Below are 26,493 nucleotides of genomic sequence, written 5' to 3' on the forward strand. Positions count from 1 at the left end.
ATGATAGTGTCTTATTGATATACGCTAGTGCAACCGACTGCATTCGGAAAATTACATGTGTCGGAGAGCAAAAATTAGACGAAATGACGAATGATTGCGAAAGATTGCGTTTATTTTCCGTAACGCACAATTTAAGTGGATTTTTATAAACTTTATCGGAATCCACGCGGCGCAGCGTTGTAGTAAAACCGGATCAGCTGACTCACAAGTGTTCTGCGCGACAATCAAGTAGATTAAATCGTCACATGTTGCATTCTACTTTTTCAAAATTTATCCAAAGTCACGCGATATAAATCACATGGCTCATTATATAAGAAAAATGTTTTCTTCAGTTTTTACTTTTTAACATAAAATTCGGATAAAGCTAATTATATTCGTCTATAATGATATTTCTAAGGAATAATCTTTTAATTTTGAAGTCTTATTACAGACATCTCTTGAATAAAATTCAAATGCTTTTTCAAAATCAAGAACGTTTCTACATAATCGCTTAAAATGGGGAAATATTGAATTATATACGCGATGTTATTACGAAAGTGTTATAGAGTTTTGTTATGTGATGCTGCTGTATCGAAATCAGGCAAGCTCTCGGCATTCTTTTTCTTTCGATTGCACCGTGTGGTTCAATTTTTCGATCGATGCAATCTCGAGGAAGCAGAAGGCCAACCATAAAATTCGTCTGTTGGAATGTAGAGGGTAACTGTAATCGGCGAGAGAGGCGAATTACGATCCGAAAGCGGAGGAAGGAGGGCGTTCGCTTTACGATCCGCATGATAACGGTGCGAGTCGGGTAATTTCGGATGGGGATTGCATTTTTTTCTGTCCCTTTTATACCTCCTCTCAAGAGGGTAAGAGATCCGTGCGTGAATCTTGGATGTTGTTGTGTGCAACATACTGAAATTCCGAACCGTGGGGCATTTTTGCGTAACTGTTCGCGACTGCTGCACGTTTAACGCTCGCGGCGATGATTGATATAATTTTTCGTCTCTTATTTGATCGCTTACGTAACTGCAATTTATTGCGAACCGTTCGGTTGCGTAAAGCGCAAATTTTGGTATCGCGCCTTACTGCAGGGCTAACTGTTCTGCCTGTGCATAATGATGCAACTTATGTGTTTAAGTTATGAGAAAAAAGTCGATCGATTTATTAGCTTAAAAGTTTTAAAATAAAATGCTATACAGTAACAAAATCTTTGCGAATCATATTTGTGTGTTGCATTAGCTGAGTTATTATATAGTTTACACATATATTTATAGACATACAATACATTGTGGATCTATTTAAATATAATAGTTTTTATTATAAAATAATATATATGATTATGTTATAAAAATTAAATTTTTCAGTCTTTTTAAGCTAATTTTTTATCGTCTATAAATGAAAAATTATTGACTTGTCAATATTGTGTCAGACTACTATTAATTAAATCAAATTTAATTGTGCCTTTAATATTTACATAAATAAAAGAGAGTATGTTTCGAAGAAAATTTTGTATAACATGCGACATGATGACAAACGCGAGTACCGTTTTCTTTCTGGAAGAGATGATCGCGGAATATCGACCACAATTTCTTGGAAATCTTGTCGACGGCGAATCGCGATGTTCGCGCGGCGCAATCTCATTTACATAATACGTAATTAATGGCTGTGCGTTGTACGCGTCTCCCTCCCACTCCCTCTTTCGATGTCGTAATCGCGAGAGAATTGCGTTACCGTTTTGAAGCGAATAACGTAACGGCAAATGTCCGGTTCGAACAGCGAAATCGCGACTTTGACCGCCCATTAGGTAGATCTGTTCAATGTTGAACCAAGAAGAATGTTAATTCGCCCCTATGCTAAGACTGATAAAAATGCAATTGAGAAAACTGTAATTAATGTAGAAGCAGCTTTGAGAGAAAATTATAGATTAAGTTTATATAGTGTTTTTATAGAAGAACTCTGGTGAAAGTACGTGATGTCTAAGCCACTCTTTGTTCCGCCAATAATTTGACATTTAAAAACGACTATAGACGCAAAGACAATAGAAAATGTCAAGGAAGCAACTGGTGAGATTTCATAGAAAACTCAAATCAAGTGCCATCTCATGTACCTATATGTGATTTATACGATGCATATCTTTAAAAATTCAACTTTCGAGGAAAGAAGTAACAAAAAAATATTTCTTTATTCATCCTTTGTGTTATTTTATTCTTATGCTATAAATTTGTTATTCTATTATAAGTTATTATATTTTCTTTGCGAATTAGAGACATTATGAAATAAGGGCATCTTATAAAACAAAGAATTATTGTCTGTTTTATTGATAAAATAGAACGATACTTTATATAAGAATAATATTATTCGATACATTCTGGTCCCTAAAGATTAATTATCGAAGACGAGCAGATTTTACTTCCGAATTTCTTATTTTACAGGGGTTTCAAGGTCAGCGTTTGCGGCCGTCAGCACATCTTCAAGCCGGTGTCCGTTCAGGCCATGTGGTAAGTCTGCATCTCTGATAAACGAAACTGGTTTCGCAACAGCCTAAAAATGGGACAAAAAAAGTAGCGACACTGAAATTTTTTTATGTTTTGTGTAACGGCTGTTTAATACGTGCTATAGAGTACGCTTTTGATATTAAATTGGCGTTTGTATGGAGAATCGCTGATGCAAGATACAACGTTAATTTTAGTAGAATGGATACATCAGATTTTTTATCCCATTTTTTCTGCTCGTTAAATAAAATAATTTCGAATCGCTCGCTCTCCTCTCTCCCTTTCTCTCTACTTATAAGAAATTATTAAATTTTTATGAAAATATTTTTGTCGGATCGATAATTCCTCAAGTACAATTGACCAATTATTTGCTGAATATACAAAGATGTAGGATTAACATTGATATTTCCATATGAGGAATCGAATCACGTCATGTATATAATCTTTCAACATTCGATATCTTGTTGGTTACGCTAGGCGAGCTATGCGATTGGAAAAGAAGAATCATTGTCGCAGGTTTAACAACCGTAGCTAATAGATAATGTCGATGTAATTACACGACGGATGAGATCCGAGACGATTGTCGTTCGCGAAAGGTGCGTCGAACGAACGCAAGAGAATTTCCGATATACAGACGAGTAGTGAAATTCTCCAAAAAATTATTGTTAAACGATCAATATTTTATCGCGGACGTAAACATTGAAAAATAAATAAATTTAGCATTAAATGAGAGAAAAAAATTTTTATTAAAAACTTTGTCATTAAGAAAATCGTAGTCTTTTCGACACTCTCTGTATAATCCATAGTCTTAGAAAAAAAATTAGTTAAAAATACTATAGAAAATAAATAATTGTCGAATAACGTACAGACTATGATTGATCTTCGAGATGCATTCGGTCATGATTTTTTTTATCACATGACAACAAAAAGGATCGTATTGAATTGAATTCCGGGATGTGTGTGTCAAATCATGACCTATTTAAATTTTCTATTGTGCTTCTTTCGCAATGCATGCATATATGTACATACATGCACGAATACAACGGCAGTGAAGTCTGCGACACATGATTCGGGGGCGGGAAGATGACGAAGATGTTATCGATGCGGAAGAGGGCTCGCGAGCGGTGCGAAAAGAAAAATTAGGCGTGGGCCGTGGCTTAATTGGTCGACATTACAATTGCCCGACTGGACAGCAGGAACTTTCTTGCCCGCCCAACCTCTTCCGGTGCAGTATTTTTCAGTTCAGGCGAAAACACTGTCGTCTCTTCCCACACGAATCGATTATATTCACTCTCTCCTTTCAATGTCGCTTTGATTAATCAGCAAAACCGGAAATTGTTTTATCCAACTGGATCACTGCAATTATATTCTATACTTTTCACTTACATTAAGATTGCCTTTCATTTTATATGTATAAGGAACCTTATAATTGAAGATTTTTTTTTATAAAGTAATAGAGAAAATACTTCGTCGCTTGTTACCAATTATATCGAACGTTTGAAGAGAAACGATTTCACTATTTTTAATCGTACAAAAAATTATACGAAGCAATTTTTGGATTTATTAGAAAAATGTACCTTCATTGATCTCAGTTAATCAAAAATTAATTGAAAAATTATAAGAAAAATTATGAGCGCAATTTTTTTTAATTTTAACAATTAGCTGAGCTTATTCTATAGCATATATTCTATTGCACATCTGAATTGAATACATCGGTTAATGACTATCAGAGAGTAGGCGTCATCTCCTTATTCGTCGTATTCGCGTGACCTACGACTTCAGATTTGTTATTTCTGGCATTGCCGTGTGTCTTGGATGATGTTTGCCTGGATTATAAATAGGCTTGCCTCCAATCTCGTGCGCCACATGCATTAGCATTAACTCGTGTCGATTTTTGCTAAAGCGCGATCGGCTCGGTTGTACGTAGGCGCGAACACCTTTGATATCGACCGCGGTGTGAATTTTCGTAGGTGTCATAGATTAGTTTGCAAATTGATTTACGTGCGTGTGTATGTACTCGAATCTATAGATATGATGCAACAGATATAGAAGAAGCAACAAATAGGTACGAATTTTAGAAACAGAAAGAGAAACACAGGAACTATTGATACAGATATTTTAGAGATATATTAAAGATAGTTATATTAGAGATATTTTATTATTATAAAAACTAAGAGAAGATAAGGAAAAATTAATTTTTTGTGTCAATCTTATTCTCTTTTCTATCTTTATTTTTCTTAAATATAAATCGTTAACAGAACGAGTTTCCTTAGAAATAAAATAGCACATTTTGTGGAAGTAAAATCTTTCAAAAATAACAATTCTCTCTCTTTCTACGAGTTGAAATTCAACTTTATTAAAAATAACAATAATGTTCGATTATTAATTAATTTTGAATAGATTCGATAGAAATCGACAAGAATGAACGAACTCTTAATATTCTGTAATATGCAAATTTACGCAAGGATTACAAATTAATCTATGCGATGTAAAGCTCTCGTCTCTGTAAAATTATTACATTACGAAGATCGATTATAATGCGAGATACAATGTGTAATGTGCGTTTTACACCACGAGACGAACGTCGCGACGTCGAGGGCATCGTCGGTCTCCTCCTCGTCGACGACGACGTCGATGACGTCTCGACGTCGTCGTCGTCGTCCTATTTTTGGAGAAGCCTCGTTGGTCTCGACCATCGCACACCCGTGGTGGTGGGGTTGGTTACGATCATGGACCATCGCCCGCGCCATTTATGGGCGCGTCGCGACGCATGGTCACTTTGCCGAATTTTACCACGTGGTCACGCATAGTACTAAACAAACCCCTATCCGGATCACGTCGCTTCCGCGCGCCTATTTTTTTGCAAGAGGCGTATTTTTTTGCAATTTTTCGCGCTCGATTTTTTACGAGCTCTGTTACGTTACGTAAGTTCACGCGTTTCTAAGAATTATAATTTTGTTAAGCTTTATTAATACCTAATATTATAATGTTGCTGTTTAAGAGACTTCTTCTGATGATATTGCATTTAAGTTTTTATAATGAAAGAATCGAGAGAGAATTATATTAGAGGGGGATCATTTCTTTTCATTTACAAATGCATTATTAATGCAATATGATGCATTGCCTTTGTATTAATATTTATATTTTAACGTTAATAATGAAGTATTAATGAGAGAAAGAGAGAGATGAATTATTCTTACAATATACACATTTCATTAGCAGATAATATGCATTTAAAATCCATAAATAACACGTGTGTCATGAATGGACCGTCATGTAATATTTTTATCATTCCATTCGTACTAAATAATTATTTCTAATTATTTATCAGATATATATAAATAACAAATGTTATAAATAATGTAATGAAAGGCATTAATTATAAAAATCGAGCCTCACAAAATTTGCGATTTACCTCAAATTCCAATTATATCTCAGCATTAGATATAATACAGAGTACTATTGTAAATAGATGTTCCTTGCTGCTTTATCATTTTTTTGGAGGGTGATATATATAAAGGCTACTCCGCGATCTTTTTTGACTCCCGTTCTCTCGTGTGGTCGGTCTCTTCGTAGACGCGACCCACATATATAATTGCGAACGAACGTACTTACCTCGCTTCGACTTCAAAGCTTTTTCGTTACACAGACGGTACCTCCTCTCCGATTCTAAAACTCGTCTCTCTGTGTCAAGTGTGATATATAGACGCGCTCTTGGTTCAACGGTCCCGATATCTTTTTTGTAAGACGACGTGAATGCGCACATGTTGCATAGAAATGCTGACGTTCGTCTTTTGAGAGTTATTTTTCGTCCTATTGTCAATGCGTCAATTCTCGACGAGCTCCCTTGTGACTGGACGACACGAAAGCGAACTCTCGGGTGAGATTTTTATCAATTTAAACTCCTGTCTATGAATCGCTATTGCTGTCACTTTTTACGCGGTACCTTGACACAAAATTTCCGAACTATCGGCCGGCGCGACAGATTACGAATGCTCCGTTAAGTGTACCAGCTGGTACCTGATACAGTTATTAACGTACGTATAAATTTGATAGAAGCTTTTTTTATCTGCAAACAGCATTTGACAGCATAGATAGCAATTAACGAGCTGCAAGACTAATTAATGTATTAACTAATTAATGCATTCTTTTGTTGGAAAAGAAGATGTAAATATGAAAGATTCCACACATTCAGTTACAATTTTAAGAAGCTTAATGAAGAGAGAAAAGTTAAGAAAAAGAATTTAAAAAGAAATTTCTATGAATATAATAATATGTTCAATGTTATAAGTAAATTTTACATTGCAAAGAAATCACATTTACACTCTTCTTTTGTATAAAATATAATAATGCGTAATATATCTCCTAAATTTTATGTTATGAATTATATATATATATATATATATATTAGAGATAAATTTTATGCTAGAAACATTAAGGAAAATCTTAAAACATATACTTAGAGTTGTACATATTTGCCTTATAATTATATAATAAGCTGCATACATATATCTTACATTTTTATTGGATAAAAATTATTATCCTGTTCTACATACTTGATTTAGCGGCTGACGATCCGTGATTTAGTTTTTGTTCTGATCGGTGCAAAACGTGTCATCGACTGGTTTCCAAGTCGTAGAAATGGTTGAATGTCCAGCAAATGAGTACTCTCCGTTTTCCTGCGATCGCGCAAATATTTTCCGCGTAAAGATTCTTCTAACTTTCGACTTGAATTAGTGTCGATCTGTGGATAAGAGTAAGTTCGCGAATGTGTGTCTTCTCTTCGATACGCGGCAGCTCATTAGTCAACGAGATTAATTAACGAATTTAAAATGCGATAAGACGCCAAAAGGAAGGCACGATCTTTTATAGTTCCGGTAAAGTAAGAAGGAAGCCTTCTCGTATCATCGGGAATCAATGAACTGCGAGTGGACAGCCGGTCGGAACCGGTTTCCGGCCGGATGACGAACATGAGAACTCGAAATGACACCTCGCTCTATGATGAGGCTGCCGGCACTCGTATGGTGTTTTCATCATCTATGAGATCGCTGCTGCACCACGATAATCTCGCGAACATGTTTCGAGATTTGTTTAAAGGAATCGGATTTATTTGTTTGATATATACCTTTATGTTAATTTTGTTTAAATATCCAACAAATATAGAAGTTATCATTTAGGAAGAATGTTAAAAATTAAAATTAAAAATATAAATATTAAATTTTCAAAAATTTTGACTTTCTTAACACAAAAATTGAAGTTTTAAGTAATATTTAATAAATCAAAAAGATCATATTTGAAAATAGCGCACTGATCTATAATTCTAATGGCTTGCGCATATTATTTTTAATATTTTTTTAAATATATTAAACTTTACATATACTATATTATGAGAGGAGAATTAAAATATATATTTAATCGGTACATATAAAAATATAACTTTAGTCTTTATCTTGATTCAGATATTTATAACATTAAATAATATGCTAATTATTGCTAAATGGAAATTTTTAATAGGAAATCGTACGAGAGTAAACAGCATTAAAGTGCTAAATTTTTAAGATGTAAAGTCTCATTGAAGCAAAGTCGATAACAAGTTATAGCTCTTATCGTGCGACGTCGACACGCATGAATGATCTCGTTACCACGATCTCGCGAATGCGTTTCCTCGTCGATCTAAGAGACATCGGTGCGAGAGATGTCATCAATTGCCGGCGAGATTAACCGGTCGACGGCCTAATCGGGGTTCGACTTTGCTGCTCCTTGCTTTATATTTCGTGCGGAGGTTGTCGACTCCGATTCGCGCGTTTTCACTTTTTGTCAGAGAAACCACCGTGCCGATTTCAGTGTAAAGTCGCTTTCACGTCGTCCGATACTGACGCGATTTATCGTTGTCGGAATAGTCATAGTATCCGTTACGTTTCTTGAGCCTGGAAAAGTGATACTATTTTGTTCAAACACAAAGCACCAGGTGTACTTTCCGGTATGATATGAAAGTGAAACATGCATGAATATTTCTCTCTTGAAGAAAAGTATCTCGAAACACTCGTTACTTTCAATATCGTTTTGCAAATTAAATAAGTAGATAATACGTAATTTTTATTAAAAAGTCATCGTATCACCCATATTACTGAATAGTACTAACTCATCTTACAATATGGGACTTTGATATACAAAAGAATAAAAAAAATAGAACATTTAGTGAAAGATATATATATATATAAATTTATTTTATAATTATACAACTATTTTCTAGTTAAACAACTATAAAATAATATATTTATATACATTTTATAGTTGTTTAACACACAGAGAGATTTCTTCACTCTTACTTTATACGTTGTTCCGTTCTATTTGAAATAAGGCACAGGATTAATCCGCATAAATTTCGTTATCGCAATCGTTGCTGCTCACTTTGCGTCATAGTTCAGTGCAAACCGCATGTATGCACGTTTGCACGCACGCTTGCACGTTCTTACAAGGCCGTGATATACGGTGCTTAATAGAATTCGTGTGTCTGTTGTGTACGCAGACGGACGAGCGATAGCTCCATTCTCTCATCTGCATCGCATTGATGGCCGCATTTCCCAGATAACTGAAGCGAACTCGAGTTTCCATTACCTCATCGGTCTTAGTTTCCTTGCTTTCATTATCGTATCTCGATGTCTGCGCAGAATATAAAACAGAATAGTATTGAAGAAAGTACTTTGTACTTTAAAGAATAACGTTAAGAAGAGATAATATTAGAGACTATTGATTGATATCTCGGATGTTTTTTCATAACGATTGTCGACTCAGGTTTAAAACGAGAAAATTATCTTTCCATACGTTAATTGTGAATCACTCTGTATGTATCAGTATCATCTTCCTCATGTCAATCGTCGGTGCGATAGCTTTTCAAGCAACTATTTCGAACTTTCGCCACCCAGTCTGAACTCGCGTCTATTGTGGCCTTCCCTTGTTCTCCCTGTCATATCGAGTTTCCTTCGCAAGGGCGTGCTGGGGAGATAACTTTCCAAACTGAAGAGAAGACTGAATGGATGATAGCGTCTTCTCTTGGCAGCATCCCTTTCAATGCATAATCGTGATAACATGACGCATGGTTGATATCTGCGGCACCAAACCACGATCGATTCGAATATCTGCATGTGTGTCTATATTGTCTGTAGCTTTCCTTTTTTTATTTCGTTATTTTCTATTTTTTGACTTGTCTATTCTTAAAATGCATTTGTATTAAATGAAATATAGCATAATTTAACCGTATGTAAAATATTTATTGAAATATTTAATTTAATACGAAGATTAGCTTTTAAAAGATAAACAATAAATTAACTTGCATAAAAGTAAATTATATAACATTGTGCGAAATAATCTTCGCAATCAAAAATTTTACAAACTCTCCAAATATTTATTTTGTCAATTTTCATAATTTTGCACAAGTTTTCACATTTTTATACTATATTATAGAAAAGCTCGATAATTATTTTTTTACATATGGAAAAATAATTTAAAATAATACAGACACTCCAAAAAAGAAAGAAAGAGAGAGAGTTTATAGGTACATAAATAATAACTATATTAAAATTTTAATTTATATATTACTTTGTGCTCTTCATTTCGCTTCTATATTATGACTTTTTTAAGTCTTCAGTTATTGCCTACTTCAGTTGTCGGCATTCGCTACGGCAGTATATTTTTACGAGAATAATTTAGAGACTTTTTAATCCTAAGCGAGTTGCACCTTTTTCTCCACTGATTCATTCTAAGTATCGGATCTTGTGTAACAAACGACGACAAAGGGTCGTTAGAGAGTAGGATTGGTTCCGGTTGGAAAGCTGACCGTTATCCCATTACATATCGGTAGCCTCGTCCGTGGTCGTCCGAAGGTAGAAAATATGTCACCATATACATCCTTCGCCGAGTTCACCTCGTACTATATAAGTCGATCTATAAGCTTGAGAAAGCTTAGCCGCGAGCGTTGCTTTGTATCATACGCCTCTTCTTCTTTTTAGCCTCTTTTCGTATTCGTGGATATCAGCGGAAATTAATATACGATTTTTCGATAATCGCACTCTAAAATCGATGGACATATAAATGAACGGACGTGCACTTATTTCTGTGTGCAATATAATTACAAATTTCCTCGCTTTTAGAATCGCCGATATCCTTGCCACGAGATACTTAATCGAGATAGGATATAAGATTTATTTTTAACAGAAATCTGGAATCTTTCGATCGCGCTTTTACCGGAAGAATAAAAATTTCACGAAGAAAATTATGGGTTTCAATAGGTTAATGGGTATCTGTACTGTTTTGTTCGCTGTTTTCGCTTTACTTTATTTAGCGGTAAATCTCGGGGAATTTCTCACTCCATAGTTGCGCACGATGGAAACCAAAAGTGCAACGCGCGATTCGGCCGCTGCGCCATTTAATTGTTTTTCACGGTCCGATGCATTAGGATCCGACTGCAGGAGACTGTATGCCGGGTATCGGTAGAGAGAAAGAGAGAGATCCCTATCAGAGGCCGGCAGGCCGCTGGTTAACGCCTTAACCGAGGTGGCACCCGTTGATGTCACCTCGCTGCGCTCCCGTGCACGAGCATGCAGCATAATCGTTTCCATTCCTTTCACTGTTGTTGCCGCCACCTGGGGAACAGGTTGTTGGGGAGACGCGACGTGCTCGCGTATTTTTTGTCGCGCTGTCTCGCGATGGTAGGATCGAGGGGAATGGTGGATCATATCTTCGATGAATTTATCGGTGGTACAGTTAGAATTAAATTAACATTTGCGAAATTATTATCTGTGTCTTCCCCGTCGCACATATAACGAGCGGACACGACGCTTTTTTATAATCATGATGCACCTTTAAACTCTTATTTTGGACGATGAAGAGAAAAGTTTTACGAAGAAGTTGTGTAAGATCTAATTAATATTCCCAACAAAGAGAGAGATCATAAATAGAATTTATTATCGATTTTTAATGATATATATCATTTAAGTGCAATTATCGTAATTAAGAAAATAAGTTTATCAGGGCGACATATGAATTGCGCGAATATATAATTGAGAGCAAAATGCAAATGCACGAGATATTCTGATATTTTCTCGGCTTTCTCGCGATTATTATAGTTTCTACCGCAAAAAGTTATTAAATCCAGCGTTGAACGTCTGCGTTTGAAAGAAATTGATAGATATTTAAGAGAATGTCAGGAACGCGCGTGTGCATTTAGATTGGATTTTCTAAATTGGAAATTCTTAATAGATTGGATTTATTATCAAGATGTATTTCAGGATCGTACATGTTCGGAATCATTCGAAATATTTCTCGACAATCAAAGTATGATGCAAAAAGTTTTCTCTAATTAAAAATTTTGTATATTATTTTCTCTTTATCGAATAATATATGCATTATTTTTATTTTTATTGATTTCTTAGTCATTCGTCATTTTTTTCACTGGATTGTAGAATATTATCCTTCTCGAATAATTAAGCAAATTTCATTTTACATTGACTCGAGTTGTGTATGTTGGATCTGAAAGCGCGATAAATTCGTACGATCTGCCGGTCTCCTATTATAGATATTCTTGGAGAATATAATATCGAGGCTCATCAGAAATATTTTTTTTTAAAGCGTTATCAGCATTTTACGATGGATCGTGAAAATTAATGAATTATTCTGACGATATATCGCACGAGAGATTATCGCGCTAATAAAAATATATCGATATGCAAGAACCACGCACTTTTCAACGTCACTTATTTAGAATCGCAACCACGTTTACCTGTATTGATGATCTTGATCGGCGATTCGCTTTCCAATTTCAAGCGCGCGATCCGGCTCGTAGGTTGTGCTCGATATATTCCTGAAAGATATAACGCCTTATTTGTTCGGGATAATCGCGGTCTCACCTCCACGGGCGAGAGATCTCTCTACAGCCGTTCTTCGTCGTAAATAGCGCAAGCCGACAATGCCGAAATGGATTTGCCGTTGTCGGTAACTTTCGCGATAGCCCTACAGAGATTTCTGGAAAGGGGGACGCAGAGAGGGGAACGGCTACGCACAAAGATTTCCGCAACGATTGTTCCACTTTTGCGCGATGGCCGTAAAGATTCATCTTCGGCCCACCTTAACCGCAAAATAGGAATAATAAGCCCGTAACAGAAGTCGAGCGAATAAGCGTCCTCTCTTTACGACACCTCGATGCACTTTCTTCGTTCCGGATGCGAATAATGCCGTTCTCGAAACAGTTTACGACGCAGTTTACATTCTAGGGGATATTTCTACGGACTAACTTTCAGAGTTCTTGTCAGAACAATATCGGCATTATTTAAAATCTTTTTGTACACGAGATGCCCAGAATAGCTTTGCATTAAATCGACTTCTTTTCAACGAAAAGATGTTGCGATTCCGTGATTTCTGAATTGTAAATTATTATTTAAAGTGACTGGATGTCTTGAAAAATTTGAAAAGGCAAATAATATACTTTAATGATTAAAGGTGCATAAAAGATCAAAGAATATTTCAACTTCTTTTTTTAAATAATGCGAGAGAAAGAGGAAGAGAGAGAGTGTTTTTTCACGAAATCGATTAAACTGATAAAATTTATCAACAAATATGTCACATTTATTTTTTGTTTATTGTTCAATTTATCTATAATTTAAGTACGATATCTTCTATTTTTTTTGCCAAAATCAATGGCCAAGCGATGCTCCAGTTGATAAGTGCTCCCTCTTGTTACTATTGCGCGATATGCGATTTACAACATCATTAATCAGCAATGTCAGATATGATTTGGCAAGCAAATCCTTCACGTGCTAAATGAATTTAACATTTAGGCAAATGTGATAGATCATCTTCTACTTGGCATCGGTCTTTATTCCTTAGATTATAGTAAAATTCCAAAAGGAAATTAATCATCGTGATATTAAATCAGATATGCGTGGACAATATGCGATTTATCTTCACGTGACATTCGATTAACGTAAGAATCTTCCTTTTTTAAAAACATTTTTCAACGTGACTTAAAGAATATTCGCTAAAGATAAATTTAAGAGTAATCGAAAGTTTGATCAGGAGTCAACTAGTGACTTCTTGCACTTTCTTGACATTATTATGCAACTCAGCATAAAGGATAACGACAATCAAATCAGCTCTCACTGTACTTATTGTTGGAAACTTGTGTAATTTTTAAAACCTGTTACTGATCTTCTATTATTTTCTGCAAAACCATGTGAATATGTTTCTCAATGACTTTTTAATTATTAACGTCTTAATATGATTGGAAATGATAATAAAAATAGGAGCTACCTCTAATTATTACATTGTCATGATAAATTAAATGTTATATTATGTATATTTATCATGTTAGATATTTATCTCCATTGTTATTATCATATCTTCAACAACTGATGTCAAATTCCATTTGAAAGTAGAAAGAAGATTTTGAACATCTGTGAACATATATATAGTATAATTTTTCAAGTAAAAAATGATTATAAAATTATTATAATAATTTGAGAGGTCTTAATTAATTATTTCATTTTTATTTTACACAAATTTTATATATCTTTATGAATAGGATAAACTTTTATATTTCTAATGTTAATATTGTTATTTTCTCTCTATCATAGAAATTGATAGTAATCATGGAAATTGATGTAAATTTTAAAAACACTTTATTTAGACTAATATTAATATTTATTATTTGAAAAAATTTATGAGTAAGAGAAATTTTCATTAATTGATTTGTTTAAAGAATAAAATAAGCCTTCAAAAGAAGTGAAGTATTACACGTGTCACATGTAACAATCTGTACTTCGTTTGTAAAAATAATTATTCGTAGGAAAATTCTTTGTTCTGTTCGCAACGGTTTTAAATAATTCATGATGCCTTTGAGAACTGGTTGAACACAGAGAAAGAAGCAGCAGGTGCATCTGCTGCTTCTGCGGCAAGTTACATCTGCGTTTCGCGATAACCAGACTGATTCCCTCCATTGTTCCATTCTCGAATATTGTTGCATTATTTGTAAATCAGTCGAATTTTTTAAATTGCAGTTTCATACTGTTTGTGTGAACAAAAGACTTATTAATGATTTTGCGCAAAAAATTGCTAATGTTTCTTTTTAACATATTAATCATTTTGCAATGCATTTTGAGATTCACGGTAATTATTTTCTATAATTAATTTCTTTATGAATATTTGCATATTTTTTTACGAATGTATTGGACAATATTCGGGCTCAGAAACTCATTTAATTTTATGACAATTGCGATGTATTTATTAGTCTAATTTTTAAAATTATATATACAATTTTTACAATATTAATCAAATATATTAATATATTCACATATAAGTGATATGTGAAAATAACTCCAAACATTGCATCTGCCAGGATAAAAAAAAAATCTTTTTTTGCTCTTATGACACGGCAAATTCCAAAATAAACGAGAGGTATTTGTTGTTGATGGACGGTCGGCCAACGCGCACCGACAGACAGCGCGTTTTTGCGAGCGAGTTTTGTTCCAAATCGGGGCCTCCTGCACGGCCTTGCGAACCCTCGACAGGGGGCTTACCTAGTACAGGGTGCTATGTATTTTGTACAAAGGAAACGAGAGTCTGTCTGAGTCTCGTAGGGGCAATTCTGCGACCTTGACAAGAATAACTCGGCAAGGTCGGCGTGACTGAGAATATGCTGATATTCTGTACTTTTTATATAACGCCGTTCTTTGTCCTATCTATTTCTGTGGATTATTAGGAGTTTCAAAAAGGCGATTTCCATTCACAATCAAATCTTTCTTTTAATGCTTGAAATCTTGCTAAACAAGTTAATTCGTCACCCGTTTTTGTCTTTATGTCAATTATATATTGATTCTTTAGAAATAGGACTACTGTAAATGTAAGAAGAAAGATTTACAAAATTTAAAATTTTTAAATTTAATAATAGAAGACAGTAAGAAACTTGAAGGAAAAAAAATCCAGGTAAAAAAATTAAACTTACGAAAACTATGAAAAATTCATGCAACTTATCGCCGTGATGGACGCAAAAGCGAGGTAAAAGATTATTTAGCTGAAATATCTGTTAATGTAAAAGTAAATTTTCGCAAAGAATTGTTTTAAAAGTTTTTACCTATACACACAATACATAAGTAAAAATTTATATATATATATATATATATATATATAATATAATGTATCAAGTTTTATTAAAACAACTTTAACTTTTAGAAATTTAAAAGAAAAGAATGTTATGTTAGGGGAAAAAAATGTATTTCTCAAGATGTTGAAATTACTTGACTTATTTGGTTTTTGAGCAATTAATTTTATTGGAAAATAATTTTGATTGATATGATGCTAATTCTGCTATTATAAAATTGTATGACTTTGCATCGTGCAGTTTTAATTAAGGGAATTTTTGAATGAGAATATTCTGAAAAACGCATGATGTTTTCCATTATTTTTGGCTTCGTTAAGGAAGTACATGTTATGCGTGCAATTCTTTGTTCACTCACGGACGATTTATCTTTGAGCTTTCTCTTTTTCTTGATTTCGCGTTTCTCGGTCTGTTTTGGCACGTATCCAGACGACAATTCACTTGGAAATCATTGTAACTTTAGTGACAGTACAATAACACGCGATAATCGTATTTTGATCATTGTAAGACAGCTTTGAATTTTATCTAACACTTTTGAAAAAACACAGCTCGATTCTGTTATATTATAATTTATGCATATTGTAGGGACATTACTGTTTCCGAATATTTTATGCTGATTTGCATAATTTTGCTTGTTCTTAAACTTTTGCTGTTATAAAACTCAATTGAATTGTATATATAACGGTATATAAATACTGCAATAACGAAACAATTAAATGAATATTATAATATAGTATTAAATTATACTATCAAAGATTATTTTACATAAAATAAAATTGTAATGTAATACGTTAAATAAGTTTAAATTTTAAATCTATGAAATGTATATTTTTTTAAATACATTTATATAAATTTAAATTTTAAAAGCATGAAATTTTTATTTTTTTAAATAATTTTAAATATTTTGTTTTTTTATTTATTGTAATGTATTAAAAATGACATAGTTTACACAAGCATACTAATATGAAAATGGTACTATATATGGCAGCAAGTATTTCCTTTTACATAGTTATTCGATGTACATAACAGGTGAACAAGTTTGAGAGTGAGAGTGAAATAATGAGCATCTGCCAATTAATTGATATTCTCTCAGCAGCTGGAATAATTTTCTCAATATACGCGTGCTCAAAAAATACACCATAAATGCAAAATAATTATAATGACAAGCGTGTACGCAGATACGCATGGAATAATTCTTAATTATTTACAATAAGTGCACACAAATCATATTCCATTTACAAGCAAGCGAAAATATTCTTATACGAATACAAAATAAATAATACGATTTTGGACGAATATAAAATATTTTTTTCTTTATTGCTTACATATTTACAATTAATAAATTCACCATTAATTAGCAATGATTAAAATGTACATTTTATATTCGACCGCATTATTAGTTCTCTGCTTATTTTAAAAAGCCACAGTATACTACGTGAATACTTGCAGAAATATTTTACATCATATATACACTTACAGCGGTAGAACACATGAAACACGTATATACGCGTGTCTTGCGTATGCAATTAATATTCATGCTGTATAATTGGCTGTGTTACCTACTCTACGATTTGTGCGATGACAAGCTGCGGACAAGACGTATGAATGGTCTTTTTTGGCCCGTGGCGTAACGAGATGAGCGTGCATCTTAAACATTCAGCGATTAAATGTCTCTCCCTTCCTCTTTATCGGTTTCACTTGCCATACAAACACACATTTATTTTTTACATTCAAATATTAGCAATATAATTTTATTATTAGAGAAGAGGATTGTTAGAAAAAATAATTTTAACAAAATCTGTTTTACGTTCTCCAAATTTCGTCCTCTTTCTAGTTTCGTCTTTCGGTAATTGGTTTCTTTTATAGTAGGCCGTATAGTGTGTTCCGATCAAGATCGATTAATTGAATATCGGATGCGTGTTGGCGATGACATCAAGTGGGATTCGATCCGTAACAGACGTTTCACCAGCCGTTCCATTTATATTCCACCGATGACGCGACTCATTACAATTAATGATCGTGTCACGCCTAGAGGCTCAGTCTGTCTCCCGCTGTTCTTCTCGTCGGATGATCGTGTAAAAGCTCTCGCATCTTAGACCGGGTCACAATTCTCGGTTGTTTAAACGACCGTGGGAAACATTAATCGTGCATTTCTTTGTAAAAATGCAACTTAAATATAATAATTGTGGAAAATCTTGAAAACACAAGACGATAAAGAGACATTATTGTGGAATATGAGTTGTAATCACAGATACGTGTAGCTCTTGCACATGTATAAATAGCACAAGTACAAATATATTGCGGATATATTCTTTCGCCATTATTTTTTAATTCTCGATGTTTCAAAGTATTAAATTCGGATTTATCAAATTCACATCAAAACAACTTTAAGACTTTATTTGATTTCGATTGGGAATATCAAGTTTTGACGAAGGTAAATGAATCTTCAGTTTTTTTTTTTTGACAATTTAGATCTTCATAGTACTCCTTAACTTAAAATATACTTATTATTTTTTTATGATTTACACAAATAAAATATAAAAAGTATCGTTTAGAAAAATATAGCTTACATAAGACGCGTGAGAAAATTCAATATATTCATGATAAGTACAGAGAGTTATCCTTGAAGAGATTCAGGCCATATATATTTTCGGTGCGTTAACCCGTCGCTTTTATTGATTCTCTTGTTCGGATTCAAAGGTGGCCATTACGTAAAAGTTTAATTATAGTATCCTGACGGCTCCTCGATGATCATCTCTCGTTGCGCAAAATTTTTCTAGATGTTAATTGACGCGTAAAGATACATGTGTGCGCATACACACACACACACACACACACACACACACACACACACACACACACACACCCCTTCTTTGCTAGTAGTAATACTCTTTTGATTTCCTACGCATCCTCAAGAAAACGGAAGCGGTCTTATCTAATCGTTGCCGAGTCGGCACGGAACAGAAACCGTTTCTTGCATGGTATTTACTATGCTTGAGAAAGTGGCACGCATTTTCCCTTAACATTCATCGCCAAAGAATTACTTTAAATCATTCAGCAATCAATGAAATTGCAGAAATGACGTGAATGACTCGAACAATATTTAGAAATCTAATGTCTCGTAACTTTTTTCTTTACACATTTTAAATCACATTTTGAAGATTAAAAATTAACAGTTATATTATGTTTTTATTTAAAAATCTTGCATCTGTACTTTTAACTTCAATTCCAGATTTTTCTATAAGATATAATTCTTTAATTCAAAATATAATTTTTTTAAGTTACATTTGGTTCTTCTTTTTGCACATTTGCTGTTTCAATTTATGTCTATGTAAATTAATATTATTTAATGAGACTACTTTAATTCGAAATATACAATAAGTATATACGTATTTATGTATAAATGGCAAAAATTGTTTGTGTGAATTTTCTCATCTCTGAAGCTGTAATTCAAGATGCCCGACACAGGTATTGCCCTTAGCGAAATTAATCTGCCCTTTAAAGGTTAAAGAAATTGCAAGGCTGACGGTTGCCTCCTTCGTTTGAAACATTGCAAGAACTTAGAAATGAAATTTATTACTCGCACGGCTACCTAACGAAGGTCAAGGTATCAAAAGGCCAAGCTGCCCCCGCCCTCTCCCCAGAGGCCTCTTAATAATGCTGCTTCGCGATCGGTGGGACAGATAAAATGACGAGATATATGCAATGCACGTTTCATCATCATCCGCGAATAAATCGTAGATCAAAGCCTAGACAAAAAGTATTACATGGCGATTCGTGAAAAAAATACTAAATTCTCGTGTTACATCGACCTAAATTTTCATATGCGTTTACAATCGATTGAACGGTTTATTGATCGTTTCACGAAAATGGAAAATAGGGCATCCGCGAATATCGCGCACTAAATTGCATTTAAACTACATTTAAATTTATTTAAACTATAAAATCTAAGAATTTGATGTGTCCAAACATCAATAAGCTTTAACTATAACTTGTGAATTATTAGAAATTAAAAAAACACTTATTTACTTTCGACGTGCAAATAAATTATTTTAATTTTTTCTTATTACTCTTTATTGTAAATTATTTCAAATTTTTATTTAAGACTTGTTTAATGTTACTCTGTTTAATGTCGAAAATAAAGAACTATACGAAAAAAGTAATGTATTAATATTTTAAATTAAATTTTTAATAAGGGAAAACATTGATTTATAAAAAATATGAGATAGCATATATTTTTCCTTTTTTTTTTTTCTGTTGATTCATAAGATCTCACAGATATGACGCGTGGAAATCAGACAGATGTCTATTGCAAAAAGAAGCTTACCTTCGAGTAACGATCATCTGTGTGCTGTAGAAGAAAAATCTCTGTATTTGTAAAATGTGGATACTTTGCATAGCTTACTCACTTAAATTTTTCTTACGTGGCTTCTTTATTTCTTGACTGCTTCTTCCTGCATGACTGGTATTTCCAACATATTTAGCATCATCATTGTAACTCAGCGTATGCCGTTACTCTTCATTTGCAATTTTATATTTTATTTGATTTAACGCGTTCATTCAGTAAAAGATTTCCGCGAGAGAATAATTAAGATCCTATATAAATAATATTAAGTTCTTGTTGATTTTGTGAAAAAGTATAAAAAGCAAAATTATTTCAAAAAATTGAATAATTAATATATATTTTACCTTCTCTTTTCGTACATTGAATTATATTTTTAAAAAAAATTTGATCTTTTAAAATAATTTTATCTTTTCTGTAAGAAATCTTTAAAAAATATTACATTTTATAAGCATTATAATACTTTCTATATAAATTATTACAGAGAGTATTATTATATTTTTAATAATTATTAAATATGAGATATAGGATATAATTCGTTAATTTTTAATATTAATTTTATTGAAAAGTTTTTCAAGTTTTAGTTGTGTTTTTAGTTCTGTTATGACTCATATTTGATTATCTGATTCTACTATACCGAAAAGCAATTATCTAGAATGTAGTAAAGTATTTATCTGTGCATTTATCTATCTTATTCTTCTTTTTTACATTGTTTTGTTCTTAGAACCGGTTTTCCTATAAAACTGAAGAGCCATTTCAGAATTTACTTTTAAATAAATTTCATTTTGTTAGCAATTTACTATCTATTTTGACAACTTTATCAATTTATGAAATCATTATTAAACCAATAACTGAAGACTGTATAAGAAGTATTTTTTTTTTTTTTTTAAAGAAAACTACTTTTTTGCAAATTTGTTTAGAGATAAATAGTCGATTAAATTCCTTCGTTCTCTTTAAATTCCTATCAAACTTTTATTTCCTCAACAAGTATAACTACGAAACGATCGTAATTATACTTGTTTCGACTTGTTCGAAATTGATCAAATGTTTTTAAAACTTTCTTAAAAGTTTTTTTGCTATAACGAGAAGGAAGAAAATATATTATTTGATACAAATAATATATTTGTAAAATAACTTAAAAAATTTTTTTTAATTTTCACAACATATTTGATTTCAATTTCATGAACCAACTGTACGTAATAAAAGATATAGGAAATGTAGTAGCCTTCGTCAAACAGGGAACGGCGGTCATTGAGTGATGTCTCAATAATGAATCCCGTCGCTACCGAGAGTCAATGTCCATTGTACGTTCTTAGCGGTTTTCTAGCAATAAGCTTGGCCAGTTTTCCCGATAGCAACCCGCGAAACCCACTAGAAACCGGCAGACTTCCTGGATGCTGGAATCCTTGGAACTTTATGGCTTTAGTTTCTACTGGTGGTCTTCAACTTATCTTCTTTTGCACGCGAGAACCGCTAGAAGCGTAAATTCTCGTGATAGCGTGTTCAAGTATATTTCTGAACTGAAGTTTTATTAAATTCTAATCGATATATCCTCTTGCTCCATCATTAATTTGTTCTCTTGAAGCATCCAGAATGGAATGCAACAAAAGACCCCTGCATCTTCAGTTTTAATTGAAATACATTTTAGAAGAATGTAAATGTTTCTATAGTACTTATACATTTTTTTAAATATCCAACTACACTATATTTTTTTATTTTTAAATTATCTTTTATTTCCAAACAGAGATTTCTATTTGATTGATATAAATCTGATTAAGAAGGTGTATGTGAAGTTTAAATGAAGTTAAAACAAGTTGAGTTTGAGATGAGAAAATTAAGTTTCAGTTCTCTAGCTTCGAAAGCTATTTATGACTTTCGAATATTATACCTTTACAAATTGTTATAATTTTGATTACCGTGTCCAACATTCGGTTAAGCCTCTTATCACAGTTCGAAGATAGTAAAAGACAGGCATCGCAATTACATGGGAATAGATGGCGAGGGGAAGACGCCGCGAGGATCACTAAGACCTCCAACTGCGTGAAGCAAGGATAATCGGCGTTCCGTAAGGTTTACGTTCCGATGATTCTGCTGAGAACACTGTCGACTTCTTCGCCATGACGAAGGGGGATATCTTCGATCACGCTTTCTTCTTATGTGACGGTGCTGTCATGGTCGAGTGCTGACGGTAACGACGTTCGAGATTTCTTCGTTTCTCGGGACGGTCGCGGAACGTCATCAGAAACATTTGTCAAGTGGTTTCTCGCATTGTAACAAGCCGGAAAAAAGGAGAAAAATTGTATTCCGTGCGCGACTTTGATCTTAAGAGATTTTCGCGGGATGAATGGAAAATAATCAATCAAGGATAAATGAAAAATCGGTTTTTCTGCATTCGCAAATAACAATAATAAGCGAGGCAAGATTGTACCTCTTAGTAATGTTTTAGTTTTGTTTCATATTGTATCACTTAAAATCTGTTTTAATTTTCAATTTAAAACTTTTAATTTCAATAATATTTTTTTAGGTGTGTGTGTGTGTATAAATAAAATGTAAGAATCGATATCACAGAATAAAATCTTTGTTTTCTTTTAATATATAGGAGGGACTATTTATATTTATAAAAAAATATGTGCGAAACCGCTTGATGAATTTTGATCTGCTCTTAGATTTGTATAAAAATACATATACAAAACATTAAAAATCAGACAAAGTTTGACGAAAATCTTGATATATAAATGATAAATGAAACCTATAATTATATATCACATTTTTCAATTTTATGTAATATAATTTGTACGAGTAATAAGAGTCTCTCTGTGAAAATTATCGAGTAAATAAGGCGGGGATAATGTTTATCAGGAAATCCCTTTTCCTCATCTGGAGGAAGCGATTGAACTGGTTTATACATATGTATATCGATTTGAAGCGGAAACCGGTTAGTGAACGCGGCCAAGTTTAAAAAAAAGAAACGAAGCAAAGTACATACCCACTTTTAGAATCACACGAATAGAGAAATACTTTATCCGAAGTATATCTATCTACGTGCGTTTTTATAATTGCGCAACTTATTGATTACTTTTTTTTCGACTACAATCGGTTATAGAACAAAACAGAACTGAACAGAGCGAATTGTGAAAATAAACTCTCACGTTATTTATATCTCATATGACTTTATATATGTATCGCTGTGATAGCACTGTAAGATTTGTGTTTTATTAGAACGAGAAGCAAAGAGCGCGTTTCAACGAGATGCTCAGCGAACTATATCGATGACATCATATATGTATATGAGTCTCCACATACGAACTAATCATTTAGCAAATGTCGCAACTCAAATTTGCAACGCAGTAATCTCGATATCAATAATCGCGTGCGCAGTCTATTCAGTTTTGACCAAAATTTCCCAAGTATTATTTATGCGTCACTTTTCAAAAAATAATGTAATGTATCAAAATTTACATTAAACTTCAATGTTTATTCAAGACTTTCTGTCACAACAGATTGCATCTCGCGCCTTTAAGAGACTTGAAGCGAGACGTCGTTGCGTTCCTATTCTCAAGCAATTGGCTAATATTTTTTTTTACCGTTGCCTTACGCAGCGAGCATTACATCGTGGGAATCATCGCGTATTCGCGGAACAGAACGGGGGCGAACGCGAAAGTTACTACTACTTACGGTAATTTTCCAAGGGGTACATATGTATCTCGCGATGTGCAAGATCGACTCTCGCTGTCCGACGAAATCCGGAACACAAAGCTATTTCTTGTATAAACCGTCGGCGTTTTAGAAAGTGCCACAAGTGCTTTCTTTGTTCTCGCAGATGCTCGTAACTTTCCGTCGATTTCCGAAGACCCCGCTGACAAATTTTTTGCCTCTTCACGCTTGCGAAATGTCACGATGGCGATTGTGAAACTGCAGCAACGGTAATTTTGGTTAATCTAACAAAAAAGAAAACACGTAACGCACTAGGAGAAAACGAGGTCGAATAATGAAATGAATAAACAAAACAAGCCCTCCCTGCGCGAGCACATCGAAGTTTTCTGATTTTAATTTTCTTTGGAGAATTCTTTCTTCTAATAGTCTCGCTTTTTTGTTTCAGGTCGGCCTTGCAGACGTTGCACAAGGTGTCCGGTAAGGCACGCGAGCAAAACTATTTTCTAGGTGGATTATCTCATGACTGGGTCAGTTACTATGAACAACGGATCGAGAGCGATCGGTCGTGCCTCAACGAATGGCATGCCATGGACAATCTGGAGTCCAAGAGACCACCGTCACCGGATAGCGTACGCACCAAGTGAGTCGATCGAACTTTTTATCACGGTTCGCTCAAAACGGCGCAGAAATCCGGCTCTGTTGGCCGACAGCCAGATAAATAGATCGCCCGCGGAAATCCTGCGTTTCTTGGAAGAAGTCGCGTGTTGTAGCTTCTTGTCGTTTGATTTAGCTGGCGTCTCCGACGCGTTCGCGTTCGGACGAAATCGATTCACGGTGAACATATAAGACGACTCTTCGAGAAACAGCTGGCCATCGTGAATTTAACTTGGTACTGTGCCAGACTTGGTAGTTTGTTGATGCGTCCTCTCTGCTGCTGTCTATGCATCGCTCCGGGTCGCGTGCAATACAAGTGGAGCGTAACTTTATAGCTGTCCTTCAATTATTTCCAGTTTCTACGTCTGCCCACCCTTTCTCGAACTCAGCTGAACATTTCGAAGTATTAGGTCATCCCGACTATTGGATTCCAGTATTATGAAATCTTAGAAATTATATAGAATACGGGGAACTGATATATGCATATTCGCAAGACTTCCGTTACGTTCTAATTCACGATTTCTTTATTTATGTTTACGAGTCCATATTTAGAACTTATATATCGTAAATAATTCAGTAATTTTTTTTACCTAACTCTATATAGAATTGTGTGACGTCTAGAAAAAATGATTTATGTTTGTATTAACGTAGAAATAAAATAATCATCATTTATCGATAGGCGATTTATTGTACATCTAACATATTTCATCTATATGATTAATTTATCATAAGATGCCAACAATGATTATTTAATTATAATTTATTTTAACATAGGCCCAGGGAGAGAGAGGAGACCGAGCGCGTGATTCGATCGACGCTGAAGGAGATTATGATGTCCGTGGATCTCGATGAAGTTACCTCCAAGTATATCAGAGGTCGACTTGAAGAGGATCTTGACATGGACCTCGGAGAATTCAAGCCGTTTATCGATCAAGAGATGCTCACTATATTGGGGCAAATGGACGCGCCAACTGAGATATTTGATCACGTTTATCTCGGGAGCGAGTGGAACGCCAGCAATTTAGAGGAACTTCAGAAAAATGGGTACGTTCGATCGCAAGATATCTTTTGCATACTTTCGTATCATGCAAATTTTATAGCCACTTCTAATCTTGCGTGACGCGCTACATTTCTGATATTTCATTCGTAATTCAGTCAGCGATCGATTTTCCATATAAATAGAATTTATTAATTGAAACTGAGTTCCACTTTCAAGTATTATATATAGACGTACATAGACGAATATTTTCTTGGAAGAATCTTTATATAATATATTAAATAGAAATAATTTATATATATAATTATTATATAAATAGATATGAAATGTTCATCATATGTGATATATATAAATAGAAATAATTGTTATTTGATAATCTCCAAAACTCAATTTAACTTTAATTATAATTTTTTTAATTTCAGTGTAAGGCATATCTTGAACGTTACTCGGGAAATTGACAACTTCTTCCCGGGCATGTTCACTTATCTGAATGTACGTGTGTACGACGATGAGAAGACGGATTTGCTGAAGCACTGGGACAACACATTTAAGTATATTACTAAGGCAAAGATGGAGGGATCTAAGGTGTTGGTGCATTGCAAGATGGGAGTGTCCCGGTCTGCCTCCGTGGTGATAGCTTACGCGATGAAGGCATATAACTGGGATTTTTCTCAAGCGTGGAAACACGTCAAGGAGAAGCGCAATTGCATCAAGCCTAACAACAGCTTCCTCCTACAATTAGAAACGTATCAAGGTATTTTGGATGCGATGAAGAACAAGGAGAAACTCCAGAGGTCCAAGTCCGACACGAATCTGAAATCTCCCACGACCACGAAAGATCAGTCAAAAAAAGAGGAGAAATCTGATAATATAGAAAACAATATGCGGGAGATTTCGGGTTCAGAGTTGAAGAAGAGCAGTCAGAGACCAAAGAGTTGGTCGCCGAATGTCAAAGTCGCTGAAAATATGTTACCTTCCGGTAAGCAGAGTTCCTATATTGATATATATTTAATCAGTTGCGTTTCCTTAAATAAATAGATTTTTTCAACAACGTCGTAATTGATTATCTTATCTAAAAATTTGATGATCTGTTTAATCATATTAACTTGTTATCGAATATGATATCGTCGATTCATCGACAATCATTGTGATGAACGATGAATATAAATATTATAACACTTATGTTTTTTATTTGATTTTTTAAGCAAATTTTAATAAAATTTCT

At 33.8% G+C, this 26,493-nt stretch overlaps 1 protein-coding gene across 4 annotated transcripts in view; it reads left to right on the forward strand.

Moving 5' to 3' along the window:
• Positions 1-26,493, forward strand: part of Ssh (Protein phosphatase Slingshot) — a 135,130-nt gene that overhangs the window by 103,398 nt on the left and 5,239 nt on the right. For all 4 annotated transcript variants that reach the window (XM_083039287.1, XM_083039286.1, XM_083039288.1 and 1 more), the window contains 4 exons: positions 2,415-2,480; positions 24,063-24,257; positions 25,046-25,315; positions 25,691-26,247. In XM_083039287.1, coding sequence (XP_082895413.1) covers positions 2,415-2,480; positions 24,063-24,257; positions 25,046-25,315; positions 25,691-26,247 — 1,088 coding nt within the window. The remainder of the gene's footprint in view (positions 1-2,414; positions 2,481-24,062; positions 24,258-25,045; positions 25,316-25,690; positions 26,248-26,493) is intronic.

Source organism: Prenolepis imparis, unplaced genomic scaffold (genome assembly GCF_030444845.1).
Source record: "Prenolepis imparis isolate NDT839.2.m4 unplaced genomic scaffold, iyPreImpa1.0 SCAF_5, whole genome shotgun sequence".
NCBI lineage: Eukaryota > Metazoa > Arthropoda > Insecta > Hymenoptera > Formicidae > Prenolepis > Prenolepis imparis.